Below are 23,451 nucleotides of genomic sequence, written 5' to 3'. Positions count from 1 at the left end.
TCTGCACCAAACGTGGCACACCTTTAAGTGGTCTACTTCATGACAAAAAAGATTGCATAACGTTCGACAAACAAAAAATATTCGATGTTAGCTCAGATTCAAATGGAGACCCCAAGATTGACGAGCTAACCTAAAATTACTCGTTTGTGTCAATTAGTGTAACCAGAGTCCTTCAATAAGCTATTGGTCACAAAACGTCTCCGTAACGCTGTGGAAGAACTTGGTGCGCAACCACGCACGACGCTGGAGTCGACGAGGGGGCCAGGAGCTGCCAATCTTGCCTCTACTGCTGAGAACTCGGCAATCCAAAAGTGTGTTGGAATTTTGAACCCCCTTTTAATGAGCCACCTATATATCGAGATAACATGTCGCCGTACTAACATTGTTTCTCATTAATGTAAGCGTCTTTGGCTCAGTACACCCAATCAGATGCTCGAGCTTATATATCTGCAACCTTCTTCAACATAATATGTATCACTTTGATTCCTTTTTCTTTTGTCAAAATGACCTTTCAATGCCCCCTTCCCCCTCCAGAGTAAAAATTCAGCACCACACCTAGCACTATCTAGTAGAGGCAATGCAAACCAGTACGCTCAATTGCCTACCGTAAAATCCCGTAAGGAATATTACGGTAGGCAATTTACAATACTCAATTTAGGGGACGGGCAATCTCCCCCGAGACTGCCCGTCCCGTTTTTTTGGCTAAATATCCGCAACATAAAATTTCTGAAACATCGCCCACCCGATTCCCGACGAGAATAATGTCAACTGCGCGAGCTGCAGTACCAGTACGTATGACAAGAAGTTTCGCAGCGGTTCCCACATTTTTGTCCGCAATCTGCGCACGCAATATCAGTTCTTTAGACATAAGAGTTCGCGTGTTCTCACATTGTTTGATTGCGATCTGCGCGCGCGATATTGGTTCCGGTGGCACGCAAGTATAGACGGTTTTCGAGCGTTTATAGCACCGTGAAACACGAATGCCCTGCATCTGCAGTCTGTGGTACTGTCGTACACCGTGGTACAACGAAGTCAACGGGAATCGGAAATCACTTCGCTATATCCGCCATTTTGTTATAACCGACTTCGTTATAACCGGACTTGACAGTACCTTTCCCGTGACACAGGAGTTTGCAGCAAATTTACGCCTGTTATCGCATTGTGAAACGGATCTTTGTTGTGCCCGCAATCTACAGTATCAATTCTCGTGTCCCGTGGTTATGTGTTTATCATTATTTTTTATAAAGTTTTGCTGTCTCAACCCCAAAGATAGCCCCACCCCATATTTTTCACCATTTATCTCTTCATTTGGCATTTACGGTAGCTCTTTTTCGTTTGCAATAGCATTGTTTTCTTTGAAAACAAGCGAAAAAAGCCTATTTGGAAGTTCTCTTGTTAGAGATCAATAAAGAATGACTGGTGCTTGCACACAGTGATAAACACAGGCGTAACAAAATTTCGGTATCGAGAAATTGTTTGTTAACTCTCATAATTCGCAAGTTCGGTGTGGCTCACTGAGTGGGGTGGCCAAATGAAAATGCCCCTCTCTAGGACAGTAGCACCCCTAGTGGCAGTTATCAACCCTGTACCGATGTTCGGCTAGAGTATTGTGACCAGTAGGGTATTAAAGGACTCTGGCGTAACGAAGGAGTTGAAAGCAATCATTTCTAAGGTCATGGCACAACTAACAAAGCAATGGCTTACCTTGGAACTTTCCACTCTCTTTGACAGAGTACACCAGGATGACATTCTTACACTCCTGTAAGAAAAAAAGAATAAACATGCTTTTGAAATCCTTAAGTTGCAAAGAAGCATCCAGAAACAAGTAGCAACAATAAAGGATGGCAACCAAACACAGTGCAAAATTTGTGTCTCACTCTGAAGGCTTGATTCAGCTTTGCCTCGTTCTGTGGTGGGGTTGACCAGACTCCCTAAAAAGAAAAAAACAATAAACATTAACTCATTTTGTTTTACTGTCACAAACAAAACAGACACAAGTTGGCCACAGGAGACCAGTGACCAAGCTGTTCCCCTGTTTCCCCTATAATCGGAACCAACTCCGGTCTCTTCAACACTAGTCCCAATTAAAACAAACAGTGCCAACAAATGGCCTGGTAACATGAATGCCATTAACGTGAAGCACATAGAAAATTTTACACTATCTTGATTATGCTGACAAAAACCGGGGAATCCAGAATGTGTTCAGCTACCATATTCATGAAGTGTGGGTGCTGCACACGCCATCTGTGATGGTGGGAGGTGGGTCCGACATGTGCCGGACTAGTGCGAACCACACACTTCATGCGTACGGTAGCTCAGCACATCCCGCAGTCTTCGTCAGCATGACCAAGCTAGTGTAAGTTTTTTGCTTGAGAAACCAACTGTTGGCTAACCCCACTCACATGCTCTGCTTAGCTCAATCGGTAGAGTATCTGGCTGGGAATCACACTGTCCCAAATTGAATCCCCGTCACTAGTGTTCTTCCCATCGGGTTTTAATGACTGCCTCTATGGGCTTATTAGGGGTCACATAACTAATCTATCTGCAATGGTCCAGCTTAGAACTGAGTGTTACAGCTAAGCATTACAGTTCTTACCAAAACTTCATTGCAGGCAATTAGAGTAAGCCAGTTCCGTTTTTCTCAGCAAATATTGGCTATAGCGGGGCTTTTATTATACGGTAACCAAGGCTTACCAGAGCTTAAAGGGACCATAAAACAATTTTGAAATCGAATTTCATCCACCGCACGTCGTAAAAAAATGTGTAAAGAAAACAAAAATGCAGAAACAGAGAGCCAAAAAAAAAATATTTCGCTATAGAACTTTTAAAAGAAAAGTGGACTCTTTTATACCTTCTTTCCTCCGAAAGCTCTGCGCCTTTTCACTACAATGCATCCGCGGTGCCAAGGAATGTCAGCCAAATCCACGTCTCCTATTGGATAAGAGCCTACCTCACCAGCCCCACGATCATGAACGAAAAATAGCCGGTGAAAGTTTCCTCAAAGTTTTGTTGAAGACTATTCTGATCCATGTTTTGTTAAATAATTAGCGATGTGATGGAAATTGATGAATTTTATAACGCTCGGAGCTATGCGCCACCTATCGTGTGGTAAACGAAGCAAGAGAAAGATAAGACTGCGCCTGCACTGTTTCACTGTTCCTGCTCTCTGCTGAAAAGCATGGCGTCGATGGTGACCATTGAGCTCATCGCTCCGCGTAGAGCGCAATCCTTGACTGAAATCTCGTCGCATGTCGCGATGATAACCCAGCACGTCCTAAAAGGGAAGATCCATCTCCTTGTGCACAATGTTGTAGCGGCACCCTCAAGACAACAAAAACGCTCGTGCCGTCGTCCTTGTTTACTTTGTCTACAGTGGTGCTTTCTTAGCATTTGTCTCCTTGAACATCGCCCGGATTTCTTATTTTGCGCATTCCATGCATGTGCTCAAGTTCAGGGTACGACTGGTGCGTGCTGCACTTAAAGGTGTGTAGGAAGGATGCGAATTTTGACGCATTTTCATCACCCGAAAAAAGTGGTTAGTGTTAACATTCTTTGAACGATCGCAACGTCTATGTCAGTGGCCTCAAACTCATTTGAGTGCGGGGGGCCAGATAGCCCACCCGCTGTTTAGTCAGTGACATCTTCAGCTTTGATTCATTTATAGGACTACTTTGGGCATGTAACAATAATTAAAATGGCACCACTCCTACGAGAGCAAGCACACTGTCGTTTCTGTTAACCAATTCACTCTGGAATTATTCACACTCAAGATTTGAAGGAAATCTCTTCATATGACATTGCTTTGTTTCCTTGGGATTTTTGATAGCAGCAGTCTAAAAAAACTACTTGTAACTGAATGGCGATTTTTCCTGAAGGCAAAAATCTTAAGCTCTTAGCTTTATCTTTGGCAGTTCCTCTGCTGAGCGAGAGTTTGTGCAGCCGAAGCATGTCTTTGAGAGAAGTGCTCGCGCTTGCAGCCTAAAATCGAAATTCTGGTACACGTGACTAACATGACAAAAATTGAGGAAACAAAAATTAAAAGAAGACACAAGTCAAATAAATGAAAACAAAATAGTAACTATGTAAATATGTTATAAGAGCAGAGCTATGTTTTAAGCGGAAATAAATCGGCAACGTGAGATCATTATAGCGCCTGCCATTTCTAGCACTCAAAACATTGGAACGAGGACTTGCAGCCCGTTGCCTGGAAGCCGCGTCCCAGCGAGTCGCATGCGGCCCGCAGTCCACGTGTTTGAGACCCCTGGTCTATGTGATCACGAAATTGTATTTCTATGTTTATATATTTCTGCTAAGTTTACATTGTTGTTTTGGAATCGCAGAAAAGGCGTGTGGTCGAGATTTGTACCATCGGTAAAGTCGTGTTTTAAAGTCGTGATCGTCCAAGACGGCGTACTGCATCTTTTTCTTTCCTTTTTTTCATTCACTCTACCCCGCGAGCCTACCTTGACAAAATAAAAGTTAATAAAGCTTGAGCCCATAGAAAACTCTGCGAACTTTATGCTACGCCAGTGAGTGACAGCACGTCCCCTTTTTAGAGATACCACAAAAACGGCCGACGGCGGCAAAGAAGTGGCTCTTGTGCTGACGACCTGCTGCGCTTTGCACCGGCGTATGAGGCCAGTCTCATGCTGTCGCTGTTGTGCCAGGGGCGGATGCAGGAATTTTCTGAGGGGGGGCGGGGGTCAGGTGTTAGTCAGCGTACCATTTGTTTAGGAACCCCCTCCCCCTCTTCCTCGTTTCACGGCCTAAATTTTACACATGCAGAAATCAAACGGGGGGTCAGGACATCCGGACCCACCCTCTAAATCCGCCCGTGTTGCGCAACATATCTAAGTGAATTTCGCTCAGCTGCGATGCGTCCATGACTATCGCAGTGATGAGAGGCGCCGATTCAGAAAATATGTTAATGGCATCGGCGCCGCACAGTAAAACCCCGTGGTAAAACCTACCGGCACACCGCCAGCTCGCCGTTAACGCTCCCTTTCTCCTACTGCCCGGTGCCATAGTACGTCATGACCGTCAAAATTATGGCGCGGCTTGTTTTGCGGTGAGATGAAGAGGAAGGAGAACTCAATATTTCAATAATTTCTCGTGTAAAAGTTAATAAACCGAAACGAAAATGCATGCCTGTTCGGCATTCAGTGAACATTAAAGGTTTAATGTATAAGTTATTTGGCAAAAGTAAAAAGGTAATATCATGGTTTCTTTAAAATAAAGCAAAGCCTACGGGTTCAAACCACACCAGCTAAAGTACAGAGGGTGACATTGTTACCACGAACAAGCCACTGACCGTTTTTCTGGCTGTTCTCTCATATCTAAAATTCTGCCATCACAACTAATATACTACTAGACTCTGTTGTAGGTAACAAGACCAGGACAGAGACTGTCCTGGTCTCGTTACCTACAACAGAATATAGTACTATATTAGTTCAAAACCCCAACAGATTGAAGGGCCCACAAAACCCTTCACTTTTTCTTTTTAGCAGAGCAAAAGCTGGAGCGGCACCGAGCAGAGACTTGCCTCTTCTCCAGTGTTCACTCTGCTAAAGTGGAAAGGGTGAAGGGTTTTGCGGGCAGAGCTTGTCCTGGCTCCATGACCATCAACAGACTATAGTGCAGCTGAATCCACTCATTTTATGAGTATTACCCCCTCCCCCCAAAAAATGCCAATGTCATGTTTACATAGCGTACAAGGACTCTTGCACCTGCCTTGGCTTTGGAGAGTGCCACATTCTCGTGGTTGTTGCTCTTCACCAAAAAGAATCTGGCGTTGCGGAAGAAGTACTTCACCAGGTGATGGTCCGAGGGTTCAGAGTGCTCTGGAGAAGCGAGGCAAACAGTGAGTCCACTCACAATGACAAGGCAACAAACAACAGGGCCTCAGCCACACAGTCATCCACTCACCTCTTCTGCTCGAAGATGAGAACCTGGAACGTTTCTGGGCTCCTGAGAGACAAAAGAAAAAATGAAGCTGCATTATTCACTGAAATGTCTGCTTACATGAAACCATGCAAAGCGAGCAGTATAGACCCTTTCCGAAATTGTGAAATGATGCATAGATTATGTGCAGCTGCCATTAGTTGGTCTCATCGCTTCCGGCATGAAGCCCACGATTGGTTCCGAGTTCGCATTGAGCACTGACGCAGCACTCGTGTACAATGTGTTACGATCCAACTACACTCCGAATGCTGACAAAGTGCTCATGTCCGATGCATGAATAGCGGCCACACATAATCTATGCATCATTTTATAAAGGGTCTATCGTACTAAAGGATGTGAAACATATGTTCCAGGTTTCCACTGAAATGTCTACTCACACGAAGCCATGAAAGGGCATTTTTGTACAAAATAAATGTGAAAACATGCTCCACAGTTCTTTCGCACGTGCCTGTTCGACAAGCAGATGTGACCCTAATTGCGTTTTTCTTAAAACATCCAGCCACTCTGCACCAAAACTATTCTCAAAATTCCACTTGTGCATCGGGGCTTCCACCAGCAACCATTTTAGCAGCGCGACAAGACCAAAGTCAGGTCATTCCGCCATTTTCATTTTAAATGAGACGGTCACACTTGCACACTAACATGAATAAACAAGGATCAGCCCCTATTGTTGTGCAAGCGTGCCAGCGAGATCTAACACGTTATAAGACCGGACAGACCGTCCTTACTTGACGCCCGCCCGAGTGTGACAAATGCAAATTAGACGCAACTGCTAAGACAGTGCAAGTACATCCTACCCTTGACGTATGGCAACGCTGGTTCGTGTAGTAGATGTTAATTTTGGCCAGTGCAGCAAGACTGCTAACCCGGGATCTCTAACGTGCATCACGCGGTAGTGATTACACGAGCGCGCATGAGTGTGACGATCGTCCGTATTGAACTTGCAGGGGCAGGATCCAAACCTGGTATCCCTGGCTACTGCGACGCAAGCTTTTGCTCCACGTGTTCAAGCCACGCTGCACTCAAGTCTTGGTCACGCACTTGCAACTGACCGAGTGCGTTCCGACCTCTTATGATCTCTTACAACGAGAACAGACAGGCACCATTTGTTGGCTAGCCGTGAAACACTCGTGATTTCTGAATATTCTATGTTTGCACATCATTCTTTCTCTACTCACTAAAAAAGCTTTTGACAATCTTATAAACGACCATTTCGCGTTGACAGCATGTACATCTGATCTCGCAAATACTTCAGAAACCTTCGCTACAGCAAAATGCTGTTGCAGAACCACCTGATAGACGATGACAGAGTGCCATTGTGTCCTCTCGTCGTAACACATCACAAGGAGTCGTAAGCAGTCCTAAGTGCGTGAACCGACGTCAAAACGATGGGCCCTCGATCCTTCGCTTCGCACGATGGCAGTTCGTAAACCTTGCAGTTCGACCACACATCGCACGACTGCCAGGTAAGGCCTCATTCATACAGCTGGCTCCTCGTCCCATCCCGGCACCAGCGCCGTTGTCAACGAGGTAGAGGGGCTTAGAGCGATAAACCAGGGTTCCGGTCTGCACTCGAAAGTGACCCCCATAAGGCGGCTGCCATTGTACGCAAATTTGACCACACGTCACATGATCAAACCAAATACGTGACGTCACAGGAAAGATGGCAGCGCCCATGCAGCGGCTGGCCCCAGCTGGGCCGGAGGTTGTCGGATGCTTTGTTGGTTGTCGTTCGTCTCGGCGAGTTGATTTCAGACGCGGAAACCGTCATATGAGGCCGGTCGAAAGCGAGTTCAGAGTTCAGCGTGGTGTTTGACGTACGTATAACGTGAAAATAAGGAGGAACGGTGTGCATTTCGCTGGTGACCGACGGCGATATTGCCACGGAAGAGACAATCTGCCCTACGTTGCTCGCACCTCGGATTGATTCGGATACCGCTAGGATAAAATTTAAGGCGGCGTTTCTGTGCTCTTGTTGACCGTCGGAACCTTCGAGATCTGCAGTAAAGGGTGTGCAATATATTTGGATACACAGTTTAGCGACGGAAATTGCGTGAGTCGTGCTTGGCAGTGTGCAATCGTGGTGTCGCTTCGTCCAAATGCCCTAAGGCTCACTTTGGTTGTGCGGTGCACCGGAGAGCTGCCTCGCCGCTTTTAGTTCCCGTGCCGTGCTAAGTGATACTGTGCTGCTTCCCAAATTGTTTCGGCGTAGACGTGCTCTTTTACAGAGCACAGGTGTGCGGCGCGCCGAAGAGCTGCCTTCAAGCTGGTAGTTCCTGTGCCGTGCTTTAGGTGATACTGTGCTGCCTACTAAATTGTTCTGGCGTAGACGTGCACCTTCACTGAGCACAGGTGTTGCAGTTGGTATTGAGTCCGCTGGTCTGTCGCACGTTTCCTCGACACCCAAGTTTCAACACTCGTTACGCGAATTGCAAGCTGTTTGGACATTTCATTGCGCGCGTTACCTACCCAGTCCACCCATTCACGCCGCTTTGCGACGGATGTCTGCAGCGGCTCATTACCAGAAAAGTGGTCTCACATCGATTTCAGTTCAGCTCGTCCACGGCAGTCGCCAGACCCCGAAGGAGAGGATTTATTCAGACAGAATGCCACTAAAGCAGTGCAGCTTCTTTAGTGGTCCGGATAGACTCTTTTCTGTCTGTTTTGTTATATTGTCTCGGATGCTTACTCCAGTCCCATTTTCTATCAATATTTACTATTCTGGAAAGTTCCAGGCCATGCTCAGCTGTCATTGTATGTTCTGGTGGAGGTGCTGCGCACTTTACCCATAGCCCTTCACTCTGTGTCTACCCTGGCGGCTCCTCAGCCGAGTTGCCCGATAACAAGACACGGGTGGCACATTATCCCAAGTCTTAAACCCCCGGCGAGCCGTGAACCAAGTCTTATCCCGAGCCCGGCAGCAAAATTTCAAGACGAGGGAGTACCACAAGGGCGAAACTCGGAAATACACTACGAAGAACTTGAAATTTAAAAACCACTCTGCTACCATTGCATGAGGCCGACCTTGTCTACTGGAGGTGCCCGTACCAATGAATTGGCTTTCAAGGGTTCGTGCCGAACGACCCTCGACCACGTCTTGACGAGCGTCCGGGGAAGATTGAGGATTATCTTCGGCGGTCTTTGTCCCTGGTGCCGACATGACCCCAAAGCTTGTGATCTACTTCATCTGGACGGGAGGTAAGCACGACAAAGCAGGTGAGCGGCAATGCAAGGAGAGTTGATCTGGTGTCGGTTGTCGTCCAAGGACAATACCTAATAATTTGCTGTCACTAATTATCTGTGTCCACGCCACGAAGCACACAATTTCCAACTTTGAGGGAGAATGCCGCTCAGTGACCTTAAGAAACAGAATGGTTGGTTTCTCTCAAAAATGGACTGCAAACGTCACGAGACTTCACTTTGCCACACAAGACTTCCACAAGTTGCAGTGGTCGTGGGATGCACAATAAATCTCCATTACGAAATGGAAGTGAAATGGCTTGGATAGCAAACATTGTTGTCAGCTATCAAGTCAACGGTACAGCAAAAGGCACAGCCATATAACCAATACATGCCCGAGGTTGCTGCATTGATGCAGAAAACTACCAGGACAATTTTGCGGATTAGAAGCCAGCCCTGCAGCTTCAGTGCATCAGATGTCAGTAGGCACACATGACGTATGATTACAAGACGGCATCAGTCGGTTTTTGCTACTCGACCATACTGAACACCGACGTGCCAGGAGCGTCATCCTACAACAAGGTCCACAGGTATTACGATTGAACGCCTGACAGGAGACTGTCGCAGAAAGAACTCATTCTGGAACCATTAACTAAGAATCTATAATTATGTAATGCAGTGGAAATAAACATTTGATACACTAACCAGATAAACCTATTTCCGCTTGCCTTTATGCCTTGAGAGTTTATACACCAAGAATAGTGTTCATCACACGTGCAGGTCCTTTTGAGGACACTCGCATCTCTGACCCTTCAATATTAATTGATGGGACATACCAGACTGGCAGACTTGTTGCATTGGGCTGCACTCATTCCACTTTTTCTGAACACACCTCTGAGCATATACTTTAATCGTATGTGTTGATGCATTGTTATATAGCAGGACACTTCCTATACGTAGACCCTTTGCAGAAACCCATCAAGCAACACAACCGTTGCCATTTTTTTTCGGCGTAAAGCACACAAATGGGCCCCAGTTCACGTCGAATGCTAATGCAGCTTTTCGAGTCCGATAGGCGCTGAGCCGAGTTCACAGTGATGGCGGACGTAACATTCTTGTTGAACAAATGACCAAAGTATGAAAGCCTGGGGTAATTAGAGTAGTAGCTACTGTAATTTGTTTCATCACAATTTGGCAAACAGCAAAGGCTACAGTCTCGGTGAGCCAATATGCACGTTGGAGAGAGGCACATTACAACATGTCATTCAGAGTGCTCGTTTGCACAGATTTGTCACACACCTTCGCTTTGTTTCTCTGAGGAGGCTGTGGTGGTTGTCCTTTTCCAGGTTACAATGATACGAGGTATAGGCAACCCACACTTTTCAAAAAAAGGTTATTGAAGAGACCGAAAGGAATGGTCAACATTTTTCAACAAGACTGCTCTTCAGGCAAGGGATGAACACAAATATGAATCATCTTATCCAGGTAATTAGACCAAGTAAATAATTGACTGACTAATACAATGCAGTTTTGATGAAAAAAAGTATTGCTGCAATAAATCCTACGAAAGGGAAAAAGGTGAACAAAAGGTAAGGGCGCAAACGAGCTGGTGGTGGTTAAACATTTCGACAAAAACCCCGAGACTGGGACAAAAAGGGACGGACAAGTGCACTTAATCTATGCATACACCGAAACAGTTGTTGTTATTGCAAGTCGAATAGCTTTGAAGCAGGTGCCTGCAACGATTTATTCATCCCCACTCAATAAAACGTCATCCTCGTAGCTGAAAATAAGTGTGCACTTCGCACTCACCAAAAAAGGAAGAAAGGCGATCGAATGTAGAATCGTCGATTAGCACAAAGGGTTAAAAATCGCAGGAGCTTCCTCGCTAAAAGTTGGTATGGTTATTCGGTGACGCAGGCCTGAAACAACTTCTCCTAGGCCCTAACGCGACGTATACCTTTCGCGTCGATTCATAGACATTTCAATGTTCAAACAAAGCTAAGAGAACGCAAAAATTTCATGCTAAAAGCACTCAAAGTTCTATCGATCCTCAAACACATCCCGGAATCCGAGCACCGGTACGGCGATACGGCTGATGCTGTCTCACAGGTATTAATATCCATATGATCCAGAGCGATCTTGCGCAAAAAGGGTATAAAGTCTCATTCCTTCATATTTTCACAATATACCTGCGTCAGCGAGCACGAAAAAGCCCGAAGTCGTCGGAAAGCCGCTGCACATCACGGCTGCCGCGCACCGAACAAACTCGCATCCGCCAGCTCTGGGCGCTGCCATCTTACCTGCGACGTCACGGCTCTTGTGAGGTCACGTGACGAGTGGTCACATTTGCGTAAAACATGGCGGCAACCGGGGGGGTGCCACTTCGGGACTTCCGGTTTATCACTCTAAGCCCCTCTACCTCGTTGGCCGTTGTGCCAAAATCGGGACGGTGCAGCGACGGAGCAACCTGCCGGAGGTGGCTACGTGGATGGATGCATGATGGAGGCTGTGCGCCCTATATTGGGCAATAGCTTGCGCCACCTAGCCTAGAAACCTTTCTTTCAAACTCTGTGTCACATTTTTGCATCCCGTAAGACTATAACCGGTGTAACCCGTTAATGTTGTGTGCAATTTCACACTTTCCTTGATCTCTACCACCAATATTGTGAACCCCTCTTTGTGACAACTTTGTGGCAGCACCGACCGCCAAATGTAGCGGATAATCAACAATGATGGATGCTGCCACAACTGTTTTGTTTCTTGTAGCTTGTGTTGAGGTCGACAATAACAATCTTGCACGTTTGAAAACATTTTATTCGACTCTACTTCTCGAAACAAAACCGACAAGACCCACTGCGAGCACGTTTCACATCAATCACTCGTTATGTCAGATTTCTTCCCCATTTATCGACCATTGTATCTTCTTTTTTTGGCTGTTCTTCCTTAAAATCGCATTCACATCTATCGTAAAGGAACCAATGTGGTTTTACTAGTCCAAGCAGCAGCTCAGCAGTAAATCCAAATTTCTGTTTGCCTGCTGTTCAAGAGCCGTAAACGTCACACAATGCGCACGTCGTCTCACTCCTTTTAGAAAAGAGCTTCATTGGCTTCATCGTTGGGGTATGGTACGGTCAATCCCCCTTACTGCGGCCGTGCCCATGGTCACACAACTTTCGGGAATTCGCCATATTGAGTGGAAGTTTCCTATTCTGGGACTGGTCAACCCACGCTAGGACAAGACACTGGCACTCTCGTCCCATCCCGTCCCCGTCCGCATAGGAGACATAGAACACCATCTTTCGGTGCACCTCGGGTCCAGTAACACGATTTGCGTCCTAAACCGGTCCGAAAACCGTCTCCCCTGGCAAGAACGCCACCCGGCGCTCCTGCCGGGAAGGGGGAAAAGCCGGCTGCGTGAATGAGGCTTACGAGAGGCATTGGACACTCAAAAAACACAAACGCAGCGAATCGTGGCAATTTTTCGACATTAGCTGAGAAGAGGAGTGACAGATGAGAGCTTACTTTCGGCACTCCTGTTCTTCCGGTCGTAGACAATTGGGGAGTGACGCCGCTTCCTCGAAACGTGCTGCCTCGGGGAGTGTTCGGCTGAAATGGAAATGCGATCGAGTTGAGGTGTCGCGAAACCAGGTTGAGGCACATCCGAGAGACGTGCATTCCAAAATATGGTAAACTCCTCCATATTCGAAAGTAGAGACACCACCACATAGCCCTAGCAAAAAACCGGCACTCCTGCCACCTGCCAACAAATTGTACTTATCGGCCTTTTAAATCTAAGGCGCACATATGTTGTACATGTATCTTTTCTTTTTCCTCCCAGGATCAACATAGCCGACATCAACCAACCAGAAACCTCGGTTGGCTCGATTCTTCCGATCAGATGGACACTACAGAATACGGTACTCCAAGAATGTTCAGTGACTCTATACTTGTTTTCGTTTCAAGAACTTAAAAAAAAAAGTCCTTGGCACCTTGCAGAGCATTTATAAAAACAACATATTTGAAGCACGAAAACCAGTTTTTTTCTCTGACAACCAAAACTTGAAAGAAGAGTACTTCGTGCAGTGTGTGAACTAGGCAGAAAACTTCAGTTTTCCTTGGGGTGACCACAGGTTTAGAGCCACCTGCAGAGTACCGAGTTCCATATTGAGAGCAATCCAACTTAACTTTAGGAGTCGCTCGAACAACTCAATTAAATAACGAGGGCTTTTCGATGCCACTCCAAATTCGGATAAAGTGACTTCATGTTTGGGCCACTTAGGCAGAGTCTTCGAACTGGCAAATGCCGGGCGGGTAAAGACGGGCAGAAGAGAAAGCTAAGTGTGATGGACTCGGTGAAGGCTGTTTCGTCCGCTACCTTCAGCTGCTGCAGTTTACTCTCTTCTCCTAGCAGTACTGCTGGTTACCTGTGGGATTGTAACGGGAGGGCACATCACACTAAAAGGTGCACTGGCCAGGTTAACCTGCTTTGCTTGCACATTGTGCAAACAATGCCTTCAAAACCTAGAAGTGTATGTATACATGGGCTGTTCAGTGGTTCCCAGACTCTGCTATACTGCGACCCACAAAAAGGTATCCAAAAATATGTTGCGACCCCCCTCCCTTCGGTGAAGCTTTTCGATTTCAGTGCATGAACAATAGTACACAAAATGAATGCCTGAAATTTTATTTGACAGTTAGTATAGTCTGAATGAATCAGCTAAACTAAATACCAGGGACAAAAACCGTAACCAAAACAAAAAATTGTTTAGGAACAAAACTTTTGCAGTAACCATAACCAAAATGGAACCGTTATTTGAAATTTATGAAAACCGTAACCATAAATTATTTATTAACAACCTAACCTAACCTAACCTAAACGAAAAATTAAAATATTTGTTTTTCTCCAGAATGACTTCGAGGAGAGACTTTGAAATGTCGTGGCCATTTGACAAGGTTACCGTCAGTGAGCGATGCATATGATAATACATTTCCGTACACTAAATTTAGGATTAAGAATACTTAGTTGGAATCAGTGGTCAACAGGAATGACTGTTCATACTGACTAAAGTGAGCTCGTCTGTTTCTCAAAATGACGACAGAGTTTGGACACCGCTACTCTCAGTTCCGGCTCGATGTTACAAACTGCACTTTGCGTTCATCGACGCCACCGTTTTAAATAGGAATGTTGGACGTCCATCTATCTAATGTTGGTTTTTTTTTTTTTTGCTTGTTTTTTAGCACGCTTAGAGGCCGTAGATTGAGTTATGACTATAAATAGACAATCCCAGGAACCAGTTAAGTGCCCCTCAAAAACAAAATCATGTGTTTTTCGTCATTTCCCTTCTTTTTGTGCCTGCGCGTCCCAGCATCAGGCTGCAGCTGTCTCTGGACATGAGGTAATTAAATAAATAAATAAACAAGCGAAGCTGCCGGACACTCACTGGGGCCCGACGCCAGGGACGACGAGCCAGAGAAGGACTGCGACCTCGAGCGCGACCTTGAACGTGACCTTGAGGTGCTCGACCCCAGGCTGCAGGAGCAGCTCTCGTGCTCCGATGACGACGCCTCGCTCCGCGTATCGTAGTCTGGGTTCTTGTGCCGCTTCTCAGGGCCGCCGCCCCCCGGCTTGGCCCCGCCGGAGACAATGGCCGCGATGGACTCCGAAGACAGCGCTGGAACAGCAGCAGACGACGCAACCATTGGCGGAGGCACGGCGGTGTCTTCCGCCACCTGGAGCTCCTCCGCAGTTGGCGTGACATGCAGCCGGTCGGGGTCTTCGTCCGGTGAGTGCTTGGACGGGGGCGGGACGGGAACTGCCGTCTTGGAAGCTACGAGAAAGATGCGGAGCGTCATTGTTTTTCTGCATTGGGCTTTGTACGGCTACGAAAAAGACGCGCGACGTCGCCATAAAACTACAAGAAAGATATGCAATGTCGTAATTTTATTGTGTGGACATCATAAAGCTACGAGAAAGTTAAGCAACCTCTTAGATTTGTTGCATGGGCATCATAAAGCTATAAGGTATGCAACCTTGTACTTTCATTGCATTGGCATCGTAAAACTAAAAGAGATATGCAACGACTTAGTATAGTTGCGTGAGCATCGTAACGCTAAGGGAAATATGCAGTTTTGTTGCGTGGGCACCGTAAAGCTATAGGAAAAATATGCAACCTCATAGTTTTGTGCTAAGAGCCTCATAAGGCTACGAGAAAAAAATGACCTTGTCGTTTCGTGGCAAAGGCATTGTAACACAGAAAAGCATCTTTTATACCTCAATTATGAATAAAATTATTGCTACTGGGACCATTGTACCATATAAATAGGGCATCTCTGGATTCAATATGGAATGAAAACTGAGAAATATTATATGGCCAGTGCAAAATAATTTTTTTTTTATGAGTCGACAGAGAACATGAACATTGACGATTTAAAGGGTCATCCCACATTTATGATTATCAACTTGTGACACCTTTGTAGGCACTCAGAGCACAGATACGAACATAAACACTAATCATGTTAACACTGCCTTTTTTTTTTTAGGTAACAAAAAGAGGCTCGGGCGACAAAAGAAAGATTTTCTACATCCATATCATTGCACTTTTGCTCGTTTCTACATAACACTACCTGCTCGTTTAAATTCCCAATGCAGTTCCGCACACACTCAAATGCAAATCTCTGAACAAGACGTGCCCATGAGCTGCCATCCCCAAAGAGAAAAGAGCCTGTCACCAAGAAAAAGCGCCAACAGTAAGCCAAAACGAAGTGAACTGAAAATGCCACTTACGCAGGACGGCTTTGTCCGACCTTGGCTTTGCAACTGCAGCGGTGTCGGGCGACTTTTTTGAGCCTGGCTTGACTGCAACCAGCTTCTTCACAATCTTGTTTGGAGTCTGGACGGTAGTCAGGATCTTCTTGGCCACTGTCTTCTTGATGACCATGCCTGTTGTGAGCAAAGTGAGCCCCGGATGTAGGAAATCAACCCAACGAAAGAAAACCTACACAACAACAGAGCTGTGGCCCAGACCAATGCAAACGAGACACGGGGACGAAAGACGCAGAATCATGTCAACGTACTACTGCGGACAACATGAGCTGCTACAGTCCCTCATCGGTTGCCTGTCGGTTTCTAGAAAGGCTTTGGTCAAAACTATTGATGGACAGTGATGTAATTTGCTTCGACCATCTTGGAGCATGTTCTAAAGCAGCCAAGAGTCCATTTTGGAGCAGCAAAAAGAACTTTTGAAGCATAAACCACCATAAATATGATGTTAAGGTTCAAGTGCTGAGCTATGGAACTGAGAGAGGATATCTACTTTGCCTTTCCTCTCTGAAACCTTTTGTTAGCATCAACTGCACGGCAGGTTTGGTTCCCAACAACACAGAACAGGCTGTTTAGTTGCACGAAGAAGCATCAGAGACTAAAACAAGACGCTGATTGATGAGGGACAGTAAGAACTCCACTGCATGGTTTTGAGGTACAAAATGAAAGGTAGGAGAAATAGTATATTCCACTGAAGTAATGTTAAAATAGTATAATTTAGAGCACCAAAATTTGTCTCATTTAAAAACTAAAGGTTGTAATAAAACTGCAATTCTTAATTCAAACAAAAAAATTGGCTTTTGTCATTTCATTATGCACATCAATTACATTTTGCATGTAAAACTTCATGGCAACGAAAATTGGCAAGTGAATAATGAATATGCCTTCATAAAAATAATGCACCTAACCACTGTACGAGCCGATTTAGTTTTAATTTACTGCGTTGACCTGTGCCACCGAACAAATGAAACCTATATAAAGGTAATAGTAAAGCGAGGTAGTTGGCAAGAAAAAGTAAACTTATAGAGCAGTTCACAGAAGTATTTTTGCAATACCCAAGAATCCACGCTAAACCTTATATTTTAAGTCTATTATACAGGAACTTCCCCAAAACATGGGCCAAAACATTAGTTTATCCAAATGCACAAATCCTCAGAGGAAAAAGCCTTTTTTTCTTCTGCAAAAAACCTAATTTTGTAACAACTGCTTAGAACTACATGCAAACTATGGGCAAATAATGTTTCTTTTTTTTTTTTGATGTGACGAGAAACGCAGTGATGGCCAAGTTTACCATAATGTTGGGCAACACAAAAGGACCAAAGTTGGGCAACACAAAGAACTGCGAAGTTACCACATTTTCCGAGCTGTAATCCACAGACTGTGTACATAGTATCTACAGGGGCAACTATACAAGGATTTGTTGCTTCAAGAATGTTCATTATCATGAGGTGAGAAGGATTTTGTGAATAACAGAGTATGTTAGTGCTTTATGTATCAATTAAGCAGCCATCCGTCATGGTCGACTGCGTATTAAAACATTTTTTACGTGCAAGCAAGGCTCTGGGTGTGGAGCACACTCCGGATGCGACTAAGGTCCAGGCACGGACTACGCTCCGGGTGCTGAATATGCACCGGGTGCAAACTGTCAAAGTAAGATCTTTTTTTCTTAAACCAAAATATTTTTTTGCAGACTATACATTGGGTGTGGGCCATAGTCTGGAACATAAGGTACAGGCGTGCAAGCGATGGCCCAGCGAGGCTCGGGTAGCCATTCCATGGCAGCCATTCCCAGAGCTTGCAGAAACCCCACCGCCCCGTCTCGGGGACTCGTACCTTTGGCAGGCGCCGCCTCGGAGGCAAGGAGGTCCTCGGGAGACATCTTGGGCTCCCCGGTGGCCGAGACGACGGGTTTCGCCTTCACCGTCATGCCTTTCTCGCCAGGACCAGATGACTTTGTGATCTTGGTCTGCCGAACAACGGGATACGCACATCCTAAAGCCGTAGCCAGACAGCTCGTATGTCGTACAAAAGACAGCGTTCGCAGCAGACACGACGACTGAATTATCCGTGGGCACGCCGCACGGACGTTCGAAGCATGTTTGCTTCGCACATTTGTGTGCTTTGAACATGTTCACAGACGGTCTTATGACAGAACTTTCATAGAAGCTGAACGTGTTTGCAGACAGTCAATGCGACAGGACTGTCACAGAAGAAACGTGCCTCAAACAGCATCTGCACACTGCCTTTTTTTTTTAAGACTTATCAGCAGTGTGACTTTAGCCTTAGAAAGCGAAACAGCGATGACAAAAACAAAAAGCTGGTGGGTAGCACGATCTCGACTGTCCTAACGCCAAGAAACACGCGCCACCCTGCTGTTTGAATAAGCTCGAGCGGCGAACACCGTGCTTGTTCAAGTTTTGAAACAACCGTTTGAAAAAACACACGCCGACAGACATTTGACAAAAGTTTGGCCACTTCCCTCGGGTGTCGCCAACTTGAACAAAACGAGTACCAAGACGAGATTCAAGAAATGTCGCAGAACTCGGACCAATCGGGAGTACCTTCCTGGTTTTTGCATGCTTCCGCCAAAAGTTGCAAGAAATGTTCTGGGCTAAAAGCCAATCGTGCTGCTGAGGGAATCGGTATCTGCAGGGCTATCTCAGTATTGTACACTCCCTGTCTACTACCAACTGTAAATTCGACAAACGGAGCTATTACTCGCTTTAATACTGACTCCCAGTGTCACAAGGACCACAACAATTAGAGTTTGGAGAATACCACTCAACTACCTCATCGGCGATATTGACCAATGGTACGATTCCCACAACGAAAAATGCTGATTATTCCAGCCCCGGAAAACCCATGTCAAGACGAAAATCCAGTAACTTTCTGTAACACCAACTCTGAAGTTTCTTCTCTACTGCCCAAAGCTCAGGCAGATTCAGACTGCACGGCCCATAGCACACCAAAGGACCGAACAGAAAGGCACTCACCGGAATCTTCTGAACGAGCTTGGGCTGCGAGCTCGGCTTGGCTTGTGCGGCAGCGGATGTGCTCAGATCCAGAGCCGTCTGGGCGACCGCCGAGTTCTGAACTGGAGCGGCGACCGACTCAGCAGTCGATCCGGAAACCACCGCCTTCTTTTTAGCAGCGGGCACCGAGCTTTTTGGAGCCGGGGTCTTGGCCGCAGGCGTGGCCTTTTTCGGCGAAACCGTCACTTCGACGGAAGGCGGTTTCTTCGCTTTGGGGGTGCTTTTCTTCTTTGGGATAGCGCTGGTGGCGAGGGTGGCTTTCACCAGTGGCGGAGTCACTGCACTGACGGGCGTCTTTTTTCCTGCGAGGTGAGATGGCCCTCGTGTCAAACTAATAGGCTGTAGCTCTTTACGTGCCCTTTGCCGCGTTATTAGAGGAGACTGTGGACACTGACGAGAGAAAAACAGCAGGGAGACATCTCAGCTAACCTGCCTACAGTGTAAGCTTCCCACCTTCGATAACGCTCTGGCGTCTCGTAAGCTTCAGCACATCGGTGGGCGACGAGCGCAAGGGGGACAAAGCATCTAAAGGAGACGCCTTGCCTTTCTCCTACTGTCAGTGACTATATTGCGATCAAAGACTGATGAACATTCTCTGCTGGATGGATGGATGGATGGACGCTCCGACGACTGTGCCCTTTGAAATGGGCGGTGGCTTGCGCCACCTAGTCTCGTAGCAAGTCAAACCATAGAGCAGAGTCCAAGATTCCGGCCCAAAAAGTAATAGAATAAACACGAAATCCAAGTCGTTCGTCCACCTTGCGGAAGTAAATCCACTTTGCTTCCGCAAAGCTTGATGACAATCGACACAGTTCACTGCTCGAAACAATTCAATGTGCCGAGAAACGGAAGGAGAGGAGACGAGAGTGGATGGGGATGTCAGAACGCCGAGCTCTTACCGGAATTTTAGTGGGTAGCTAGCTGTCTTTGCCTGTGCTTGCCCTTCAAACGCAAGCGCGGGACGCCGGCATTTGTCAATGGAATGGGTTTGAAGTGCGAGTGGAGACAACGGCAGCTAGCATTGTCTACCCACTAATCATTCCAACTAGATCTCGGCGTTCCGACGTCCCCGTGCGCTCTCGTTTCCTCCTCTTTTTCAGTTTTACGTCGCATAAACACAAAAACAGATATGTTTGTGCTAAACTATACTCCATAATCACTTTTAGAACGCCATAAGAGTGGCAAATATATGAATTTGAGTTCACTTATAAACACTTTAGAGAAAAGATGTGCGCCAAAAGGTGCGCAAACAATGTCACGTGATGACACTGTTGTTACTGTGACTCATAAGTTGTAGCCTATTGCTGCAAATTGTCAGGGGCTATTTGAAAAACGGACAGATTACTAACGACATTCGGCTTTGCAAGTTAGCGAAACGCGAGTACAAATCGAGGCCGCTTCGACAAAAACAAATAAAGGAGTCAAACCAAGCCCGATTTTTCGGTTAGAACAGTGATGCGAACAACGCGGCCACAAAAGATCGTGCAAAACTGAAATGCATACGCACCACACTTCTTCTCTTCGTCCTTGAGTTCCGCCGCCAAGTCATCGTCATCGGCGTTCTCCAGGAGTTCGTCCAAAACGTTAACCTCCATATCTTAAAAAAAAAAAAAAAAAAACAGTCGCCCGGTCAACATTGGAGGTACAGATCTCAACGGAAGCCTACCTCAAAAAAGGGTAAATGCAGTTAATAACAAACAAAGGGGCAGCTGCAAGGTTCGACAGAATCCATTACGTCGGATAAACGACACAGCGATCACGTCAAAACACTTCCAACTGAATGTTTCTTTGTCGTTGATGCAGGAAACGCTGATGAGAAAAACATAAAGCCAATAGGTCAAGCGTGAAAAGTGGTCAACAATACCGGCACCTTACAAAGACACAGGACCCAGATTATCGCATGAAATGAGCCATTTTTTATCAAATATTATTATGGATATCCAAATAAAGGTCATGTATTCACTTTACGTCAGTGGATGAAACGTACTTGTGAAGAAACCGAGATTTCGGTACAGTCAGCGAATCATGGACGCGCACCTCCCGCAAGTGTGAACCTTGTATCGTATCTTCCTTCACATTCTGGGCCTTATAGTGTGCCGTATCGCGCTGCTGTATTTGTTCCGTTGCTCACCTTTGTTTTCGGCGTCTTCGGAAGCCATATCTCGGCCTGATATAACACAAAATGTATCAGTAAAGCATAGAGATCGAGCACCTACCACGACTGCCCCCAAACAATCGAAGCGTACTGCGCATGCGCGAGGAACTGAGTTCACATTCGGATTACCTCAGGCTAGACTTGGCTTCGATCATATTCGGTTTCGGTTTCAATTTAGCGCTTTTCTTATTTGCTTTCTTGCTCTTCGTAAAACAAAATAAAAAAAAGTGTTTCTTTCTTGTCCTTACGATGTTGTTGTTTGCATTGTAGTGCGAATGCAGTGGAGGTGCGGAGGTGGCGTCGTGAATGCTGCTGACGGTCGCTGCCAGTGCTAGGTGGTTCATGAAGTGAGTGTAAGCGCGGTGGAAGTTTCTAAAACCATCCAAAATTGAGCATAGCAACTCAAACCTGTCAAAGTGCAATTTCGCTTAACGCCAGTAATGTTTAAAAACAAGTATTTCAAGCTTCAAGCAGACGAGACGGAAGGCTGTCCTTTCGTCATGTCGTTACTGGCGGAGACCGGGGCTCCCGGAGCTGCTTCTTCATTCGAAGAATAACGAGTTCATCAAGCAAGCCAGGCAGCCAGCAGTGTTGCCAGATTGGGCTATATATAGCCAAATTGGGCTACATTTTTTTCTAGTTGGCGTCAAAATTTCGCGTTTGGCTATGTGGCTATTTTTGGGCTATATCTAAGGGTGCGGCGAACTCTTGACGAAACTCAGGTTCGACGTCGAACTTTGAGGTTCGATTAGGTAATTTTCGACCTTCTAGTCAGTTTCGAAAAAAAAATTGTTTCTCTTTTGGCTAGTTGAGAGGAGAGAGAGGAAGGAGGATGGCTTCAAACTTCTACAAACGTCGGGGTTTTCACAATGCGCAGAGAAGCAATGCTAGCAGAGTTCAAGCGGTCTCCCCCCAGCGCAGTGAAGCAAATCAAACAAACAAATTGCACTGTTTTTACAGGTCCAGTAGCGCGTCTTCTACCCGGACGTAGACTGAACTCTCCAAACGCAGCTTTGGTACCCATTGCGAAAATTCTTAGGCATCGCCAACTTTAAGAAATGAAACACAATCAAAATTAGCGTGAACCGGAACGGGGGACGCTCATATTCTACACAAAGAAAAATAGACGCGTGGGTTATTGGTAAGAACCTTAGATATAAGGGGTGTTGGTTTGAAACTCCCAGTTCTGGCACTTCTGCTCCTGCATTCTGTTCTTTTACTGTATGGTTATAACTCCCGGGCCTCAGAATACAGCTGTCCATGTATGTTTTCTATTTCTGAAATCCTACAAAGGATGGGTAATTAATTGTTTCAGAAATTTTCATCCTTCTGAAGCATTTTTTTTTTTTTTTTTATATATCAGGGGACCTAATGCACACAAAAAGTGGCGCATCAGAGGGTTGAAAAAGAGAATTTAACATGTTGTTTTTTGCGCGTATGAAAAATTGTCAATAAAAGGCTTAAAAATCGTTCTTTTTAGTCTTGGCTATTTTGGGCTATATTTATTTTATGGCTTTGGCTATATTTGGGCTATACCTCCCAGCCGTTTGGCGGTTTTTCGGTGGGACCATCTGGCAACACTGGCAACCAGGCGCCTGGGAACCCTTCTTGTGGGATCTTGACCCCAAGACTCAGAAAATTCTAGTCCAGCTGGCCTCGGACGCCGCCGGGAACATCGCGTCTCGTCTGTCGACCGAGGGGATCGCCTCGTCATGAGTCTCTCCCTAAGAGACTCGCTTGACGCGGGGATCTAACAGTCTTGAACCCAATAAAGTCTACCTCACCTCACCTCCCCATCTCCGCGCTGCGCGGCCAACGGGAAAATTCGACCTCCCGGGCCTCGCGCCAAGAGTGGAGAGAAGGGTTTTTCAGTAGCAGCGACCACAACGGACGAGGTCGAAATCACTGCGAAGTGTTTTAAAAACAAATTTGTCGTTAGTTGTTTAGGCAGCAAGAGTATGGTTTGGAGTGCTTGTCTGCCAGAGTATGGTGACAAGACAGTGTTACCCACTGTAGATGAGAAATTTAGCCAGTGCAGTACGACTGCTAGCCCGGGATCTCTGACCTTCATCACAGAGTATATACACGACCACACGCCAATTAAAATGCTTGCGTTTGTCTTCAAATGCGCCAGTTCACGAGGCCCGTGTCTCGGGCGGCCCTTGGAAGCAAATGGCGGCACAGCACTGAAATGAGAGACCCTTGGAAGAGAATTAATGGCGGCGGAAAACCCGCGCATTGCACGTGTCTTACGCGTTTTTCACGACCATGGTTAACGGCATTTGCAAAAAATGTCTTTA

At 46.1% G+C, this 23,451-nt stretch overlaps 1 protein-coding gene across 3 annotated transcripts in view; it reads right to left on the bottom strand.

Moving 5' to 3' along the window:
- LOC8038806 (YTH domain-containing protein 1) overlaps positions 1-21,234 on the bottom strand; it is a 40,736-nt gene extending 19,502 nt beyond the window's left edge. For all 3 annotated transcript variants that reach the window (XR_003918834.3, XM_042289520.1, XM_029982003.2), the window contains exons 1-11: positions 21,128-21,234; positions 20,504-20,593; positions 18,958-19,298; positions 17,798-17,930; positions 15,929-16,084; positions 14,586-14,972; positions 12,667-12,750; positions 5,926-5,967; positions 5,731-5,840; positions 1,878-1,931; positions 1,705-1,759 (exon numbers count right to left, since the gene is read on the bottom strand). Coding sequence is in view for 2 of the 3 variants with exons in the window: in XM_042289520.1 (XP_042145454.1) it covers positions 1,705-1,759; positions 1,878-1,931; positions 5,731-5,840; positions 5,926-5,967; positions 12,667-12,750; positions 14,586-14,972; positions 15,929-16,084; positions 17,798-17,930; positions 18,958-19,298; positions 20,504-20,593; positions 21,128-21,155 (1,480 nt within the window). In the remaining variant the exon portion in view is untranslated. The remainder of the gene's footprint in view (positions 1-1,704; positions 1,760-1,877; positions 1,932-5,730; positions 5,841-5,925; positions 5,968-12,666; positions 12,751-14,585; positions 14,973-15,928; positions 16,085-17,797; positions 17,931-18,957; positions 19,299-20,503; positions 20,594-21,127) is intronic.
- Positions 21,235-23,451: the final 2,217 nt, after the last annotated feature.

Source organism: Ixodes scapularis, unplaced genomic scaffold (genome assembly GCF_016920785.2).
Source record: "Ixodes scapularis isolate PalLabHiFi unplaced genomic scaffold, ASM1692078v2 PGA_scaffold12__126_contigs__length_90152505, whole genome shotgun sequence".
NCBI lineage: Eukaryota > Metazoa > Arthropoda > Arachnida > Ixodida > Ixodidae > Ixodes > Ixodes scapularis.
The sequence above is the reverse complement of the archived record's forward strand: the minus strand, read 5'-3'. Positions and strand labels throughout refer to the sequence as shown.